The following is a 6,979-nucleotide window of genomic DNA, read 5'->3' on the forward strand; positions in this document are numbered from 1 at the left end:
AGTGAGCGACAATGGGTAGAGCGCAGGACACGGTCACATGGAAAGACAAAGCCGTCTCCAAAGTCGGTGACATGTCCAGGGGTGGTGATAGAGCAGATAAGGTAAGGATCTATCTTTAAAAACCCTCATGACTCCGTGTGGTTAATGAGGACAAGCAGCACTGGTAAAGCGAAGGGAGATACATGTCGGAGATGCACCAGGACACTGTTGGCATAGCAGTGTCATCAGAACTGAAACAATCTGCCGTGTTGTGGCTCGCATCCCGTTCTTATCCGCAGGGTGATGACAAGGTGGACTCGTGTGGCCGTGGGAGCTGGTGGATGGAAACACTGAAAGTAGGTGTCATGCTGCAGTCTGGTCTCACTGTCTGTCTTCAGCGTGCAGGCTTCTACATTGGCTCCTGAGCAGGCCCAACCCCTTGTCACTGGTTTGTCAATTTGAAGTGGCGAAAGCATTACTCTGCTGCCTTCAGGTACCTTCCATTAGCGTTATGATTCGAGGATAATGAAACGGGGCAGAGCCCCGTAAACATATTGTTGTTCTTGTGACGTGTGTAGTTTTCAATTACAGGCTTTTATTGCCCTGCACTTTGCCATTGTCTCTTTCCAAAGTGTGTTACCTGCCAGAAATGAATTCAAACACTTACACTATGTTAAGTCCAGTCCCTGAGTGCCCCACCGTGCATATAGACCATAATAACACACAGACCTCATTAATGATCAGTTTATCTCAATGTGATCCGAGCTCTCAGGCTCCATTATTAATGGAGCTGCCTTCTTCTGTCTAATACTGCATAACGTACACTTAACAGCAGGCCAAGTAGCTTGATGTTTTTAACATCTACTCTCAGCGCAGTACATTTATGTCAGATCTGCTTGCACAAACAAGCATTTTCTTATGAGATGCTAGAGTTCAAATTGTTTGAAGGAGATGTCAAAATCCGGCTGCATTCAAAAGAGGGGTTATCGGAAAGGCTGAGTACAAAAGTTTAGCAAAAGCCAATGCGACAGTTGCGTCAGCCCCCATGATCCAGGTATTCCTGCCTATCCCAGCAACAAGCAGCAATGTGGCCAGATCTTCCCCAAATCTTTCCCTCTTATCTTCTTCCAGGACACACCGCTTCCCGGTCTCTATCACATCCGAGACTTCATCCAAGAAGCTGATCTGAACCCCGTGAGGAGGACCTACGGGTTTAAAGCTGTGGGCAGAAAGGCCCAGACTTTGGGCGTTCGTGACGGGGATCTGCTGCTGCCTGGGGCGTATGACTACACTGACTCCACCCAGAAGGTCCTGATGCGCCCGGCGTCCTACTCTTTCAAAAACTGTCCACGGCCCGACATTGACACTCTCGGCATCAGAGACAAGGTGATAATCAGATAACTGCCTTTGGACCTTTTTCTTTTTTTCAGATAGTCTGTTCAATTTTGTCGACAAGGCCTAAAAACAGTAACGTACACTACACTTACACTAGTTTATGAACACAAATATACTATCATTTCTATAGTATGAATTCAAATGGACATTCAAAACAGATAGACTATGTAGATTATTTTATTTGTTTAGACCAAAACCAGACCAGACTGTTTCCTCCTGCTTTCAGTTTTTATGCTGAACTGCACTAGTTCCCAAAAATAAATAAATAGGAACAAAATATAATTCAAGTCCATAATGTATCTTTTAAATAAATCTTTCATCTTATTTACTTTTTTTGTATTCAATGCCACAACCCCCCATAACGGATGCAATATGCAGTGTAATAACCAGTCAATAATGTATTTTCTGCTGAAGTTATTATTAGCAGGAACTGTTGCTACACCACATTGCGTCAATACCACCTTGATTCCAGGATGTGTTTCTTAGGCGAAGGGTGTCATCTTCTTCAGCGGCATTTATAATTTATTGTTTTAATCGTGTATTTGGCATCTAGGTATGGTAAATGGTAAATCTAGTCTTATTGCCCACTCAATGCGCTTTACAGTACAAGTGAAATTCATATTCACACTCACACATTCATTCATACGGCGCTGCTATTTGCCGCGCTTTTTCTGTCACATTCACGCTGGAAACAGAACCCCTTTGTAAACCGTGTAACACAGCAGACAAAAGACAAACCCACGGTGACACTGTCATTTAAAACAGGTCTTTATCTTTGTTCCCTGCTCCAGCACATAAACACTTCACCGTGCGACTACAATGTGACAGCCAAACCAGTGGAGAAGATTCCCTGCAAGTAAGCTCTCGACAAACAGCCTCTCTTTAGCGCTCAGATCACAGCGGCGCAGTCGACCCGTGACTCATCCCTTGATCGTCGAGTCCTTCCTCCTCATTCAACTTCCCCTTCCCTCTCTCATCCTCCTCGCGTCTCGAGATGAAGGAGCAAGCACCATCTCGCATTTCCTCTGCTTCTGATCACTCACGGCCTTCGTCTTTCTTCTCTCGCTCTTCCCCTCACTGTTTTCCTGTCTTCTTTCTTTCTTTTTTTTGACAGCCCCCCCCCCCCCCCCCCCCCCCCTCTCATCTCTCCTCTCATTGCAGGCATGTGATGTTTCGGTCGACTGTGCAGCGGATCAGCTTTCCGCCTGTAAGTATCTGGTCACCGAGACTAGTTATTAAAACCAATCAGTCTTTCCATTGCCCACAAAAAGTTCTTCATTACAATACACTTTCAATGGGTTGTCATTACAGGCTATGACCCAATGCATATCTGGTATGTGCTGTGCACAAGTTAGTTATCACATCCAGGGGTAAAAGAAAACCGAATCCGCGGGCGGACTGTATCATTTGTCCCATTTGAGGGCCTGTTATGGCACTGTACAGGCTGACCAGTCAGCTTTGGTTCATATTGCAGGGTGTCGCAGCCTCGCCCATGTGTCCATGCTGGTAGCTGATGGATATTTGAGCCGTGCTGGCAGCTGCTGAGTGTTGACAGAGAAGGAAAGGCGCTAAGAAATCCCGGGGGCGTTATTACCGCAGAGTTGGGAGCAGTTTTCTGCGATTAGTGGTGTCATAGCGACTCTGGGACAAGTTCATTGTCAAAGGTTAAGCGGCTACACAAGTGCCACGGCAAAGTGAACTGGATGCGCAGATCATTCAGACAGCCGACCCGCGGGAGCGGAACGGCGTGAGTGAATGAAAGTTGAGGGGCGTCTTAATGGTTTACTCTGGGAATTGTAGGTCCATCCCGAGATGGGAGGCGAGAATTTCAGATTTCTCTGTGCATGGACTCTCATTTCAGTGTAAAATGACAATTATTTTCACACATTTCAAAATAGAAACCTTCACTGAGCTTAAGATGTTTGCAAACACAACAATGAAACAATATACTGTACATGCTCTCTTTCTTCATGATTCCATTTAATTTCTCTCCATCCCGAGGCCACGGTGTGTCCTAGATTCACATGTTGTGCTTTCTCGCAATATCAACAGCACGTGCTGCTCAGAAGGAACAAATCCTCCCTTGAGATTCAAGCCTGTTTGAATTGAAGTCAAAATTGCAGACTTTTGCACTCTATCGCTCGACCACTAATGTGACTCAACCTAAAGCTACGGCATGAAAAGCTGCCGATCGAAGCTGCTGCTGTCTGCTCGTTTTTATTTGCCTTAGTAGCGAAGCTTCATGAATGTCATTAGCTGGTCAGTTCACCACTTTGATCCATATATATATATATATATATATATATATAGTTATATATATATCTCAACAACTATTGGGGATGAAACACGCCTGCATTAGCACCTCCGGGAGCATCGGGCTGGCACTCTGGGGGCCGGTGGGCCAGTTGCACACGATCAAGTGAACCCGGCAACTGGGTATAAATGGCACGCAATGGCAGCAGAAGAAGAGAGACACCTTCCCGTCCCCCTCAGTCAGAATCAGAGAGTGGCTGAAAATGAGAGGCTAGTCCGTCCGTTCAGGGACACGGAGACAGTTTTATGTCTGAGGAGGAGTACGGGGGGGGGGGGGGGGGGGGGGGGATGCTATTTCTGCATGGCACGCCGCTGGTGATGACCAGTATGTGTGTTAGTGGGTAAGCGGGAAGGAGAAGTGAAAGGCAAGGAGGGAGAGAGAGAGGGAGACAGAGAGACACTGACTTTTGACAGGGACTAACCTTACCGTACCTAAACAACAGAGCAAAGAGCGTGAAGTCACATGGCAAACGATAGGTCATAGGTCTTAAAAAATATCGGTATGGGACCCTAGAAGAGGACTTGAGTACATTGACAGTGCCTCCCTCGGATGACTGGAGCATCAGCATGGTGTAACAATAGTCAATTTATCTCTCATTTAGCTCTACAGCCATTAGAAGGTCATGATGACCGCAGCAAATCAGTAACTCTGGCGTCAGGGAATATTAACGCCGTCATCTAATTTGGTTTGGATTCTTATGAATGATGCAATTTCAATTCTTTGGATATAATTCATGTTCTCTCTGAGGGAACAGGGCCGTGGTATTTAACGTGGGTTTAAACAGTCAAAGTATAGATTATTGTTCTAGCAACTGAAAAACCAATGTATGGTATTCTGTGGTTTTAATTTTACTGCCAACAGACAGTTTTGGTAAAAAAATAAGAAGAAGGAGATGGAAAAAACACCAAGATATTTGTGTTGAGGTGACAAAACACAATAAAGTAAACAGTTCCTCTTCAGTCTGAAGTGCGAGAATTTATGAGGCATACGAATTCACCTCTGAACCCTAATTTCATGAGTTTCCAGCAAGATGCTTAATTTCTAAATATTGAAAATGTCTGTCCATGAGCTGTGATGACATTGTGCTTAATACACAAACACTGCGGCTATTGATCTGAAGATGTATATCATGTCAGCGTGGTGTTTTTCTTCGTGAACGATTCGTTCAAAAGAATAACTCTTTCGGGTGAACAACCTGAGCCGAGTCACTTCCTGAAACAATCCATTCATTTCTCAGTTCAGCCGAGCGCTCGGTCCGTCGCGAGCTGACGTGCAGGGGTACACTCGATCACTCAGTGACTGACTCAAGTCATCGAGTCTCTCACCAAGTGTCGCGTCAGCGTATATATCTCTGAAAACGGGCTTCCTTCCGCAGGGATCCCCGCGCGAACCAATCAATGACCAGAACCACTCACTCAGATCACGTCAGATTCCAGTCGTTTTCCTTTGCAGGAGGAATGAGGTGTAGTCAAGTCTACGTAGTTACTTCATTGATCCCAGAGGGAAATCACCACAGCAGAGACACACGCACTACAGTGCAACACAACACGTCACAGGTAGCATATGGGAACAAGAGGCAATAGCACAAAATATAAGTTCCGTCATTTCGCTAAACGTTTGCGGAGGGGCTGCAAGTGAGAACGCCAATGTCCTCAAATGTTGCTCCAGACATTTTCTTTTATCCCTGTAAAATATAGCAGGAAAGATTATTGGTGAACGAGTGGGGGCTCCGTACAGGCAACCCCCTGCGGTGAACTCCGGAAAATGTCCGGACCCAATTTTCCAGACACTTGCCTTACTGAGCGGCGGTTGGCTCACTGAGTAGCACCGAGTTGGAGGCTTGAGTCGTCCTGCGGCGGCCGTGGGCTCGACTCCGACCCCGGCCCTTCGCTGCGTGTCTTTGCTACTCTCTCTCCCCCCCTTCACGCTGAATACCATCTTAATGTACCTTTAAAATTAGCGTTCCTCTCATATATTCAGCAAGGAAACTTCTAATATCAATAATTATGAAAGCACAGTTCAGCAAACCTGGTGCTCTTGAGAAAATATACATCATTTGGCCACGTTTCAGATCAGTCGGTGGGAAGACGCAGTGTTTTTTAAGGAACTGATTCGGATGAAAAGAACTGCTCAGCACATCAATAAATCATATTCAGCAATAGTTATGGCGACCACAATTTGGGTATGTTTTAAACATGCTGGGTTACTGAACCTCTTTCCAATGACCTAGCTATGACCTAATAAAAACAAGCTATTTGTATTCAGCTGACAAAATGTGATAAGAATAAACAGGCTGCTAAAAGCACCCCCCTAACCAACAGTCTCCCCCTCTCCTTGTTTGTAATTTACTTTGTGTCAGGTTTTATAAAGATCTATTCCAATGAGTTCCAGATCATGTCACTAACAGCACATCCGCTTTGCACAGTAAAGCTCTTCCATAGCTCACCGAGTTGCATTGTCAATATTATTAATCGTATGAATTTACATTTTCAATCGAGAACACACATGGGGAAAAGTCTCTGTGCGATGACATGGGAACGAATACATGCTAGCCTCGCTCAACAGCATATTCACAAAATCAATCAATCGGTGTCACTCATTAATACCCCCTGTCTATGTCCACCTCAGAAGGAGGGACCGGCTCCGTGTCACTACAATCCACAGACCAGACCTGGACGAGGCATCACTTCCTGCTTCAAATCCACGTTGCCACGGCTCCATCACGTGTACCCAGTGAGTCCAGTGCTGTACGGGTTGCACACAGGCCGCCCGTGAACGGCTGCTTCAAAGCCCAAACATTCTGTGAACATTTAAAGATGTAATCGACAATGTCTTGAAAGAGCGTCTTGTTGTCCGCAGAAGAGCCCAGGACCGGGAGCCTACGAACCGCACTGGAAGTTGGGTGACCGTCTGAACACGCAGGTCGTGGACCCCTCGTTTAGCCTCTTCTTCCGCAGCATTCCCTAGTGTGCTCTTTACTTCCCCAAAAGATCCTGATCCCCCAACCATCTCCTCGTACTCTCAGCCATCACGCGTGACCCTGCCTCGTTGAGAGAATAACAATAAAATCGTACTTAACAAACAGGAAGAAAACCCATGGTCGCTTCTTACTTGGACCCAAGTTTATCAGCGATAGATTTTTTTGTGGGCTGCCAACAACATGGTCAACTACATTTGTGGTGCTCAAAAACCCCTTTGGTGACGCCAGCCAGGCAAGCAGAATGATCTTATCTGCAACAAAGGGTACTTCATTGCACTTAACTACATGTTCCCCGGTGTTGCTCTCTCCCT

General features: G+C 45.8%; 1 protein-coding gene across 1 annotated transcript; it reads left to right on the forward strand.

Moving 5' to 3' along the window:
- stpg4 (sperm-tail PG-rich repeat containing 4) lies at positions 1-6,750 on the forward strand. Its single transcript, XM_035606370.1, has 7 exons — positions 1-101; positions 279-335; positions 1,111-1,365; positions 2,166-2,230; positions 2,536-2,581; positions 6,317-6,421; positions 6,548-6,750. Exons 1-7 carry the CDS (start codon positions 12-14, stop codon positions 6,653-6,655), a joined length of 726 nt encoding a protein of 241 aa, XP_035462263.1. The 5' UTR covers positions 1-11; the 3' UTR covers positions 6,656-6,750.
- Positions 6,751-6,979: the final 229 nt, after the last annotated feature.

This window comes from Scophthalmus maximus, chromosome 10 (assembly GCF_022379125.1).
Source record: "Scophthalmus maximus strain ysfricsl-2021 chromosome 10, ASM2237912v1, whole genome shotgun sequence".
NCBI lineage: Eukaryota > Metazoa > Chordata > Actinopteri > Pleuronectiformes > Scophthalmidae > Scophthalmus > Scophthalmus maximus.

Coding starts and splice junctions, on each gene's coding strand:
- stpg4 (XM_035606370.1), top strand. CDS start 12: ATGGGTAGAGCGCAGGACACGGTCACATGGAAAGACAAAGCCGTCTCC. Junction 336..1,110: donor GGTGGATGGAAACACTGAAA/GTAGGTGTCATG, acceptor ATCTTCTTCCAG/GACACACCGCTTCCCGGTCT. Junction 2,582..6,316: donor AGCGGATCAGCTTTCCGCCT/GTAAGTATCTGG, acceptor TGTCCACCTCAG/AAGGAGGGACCGGCTCCGTG.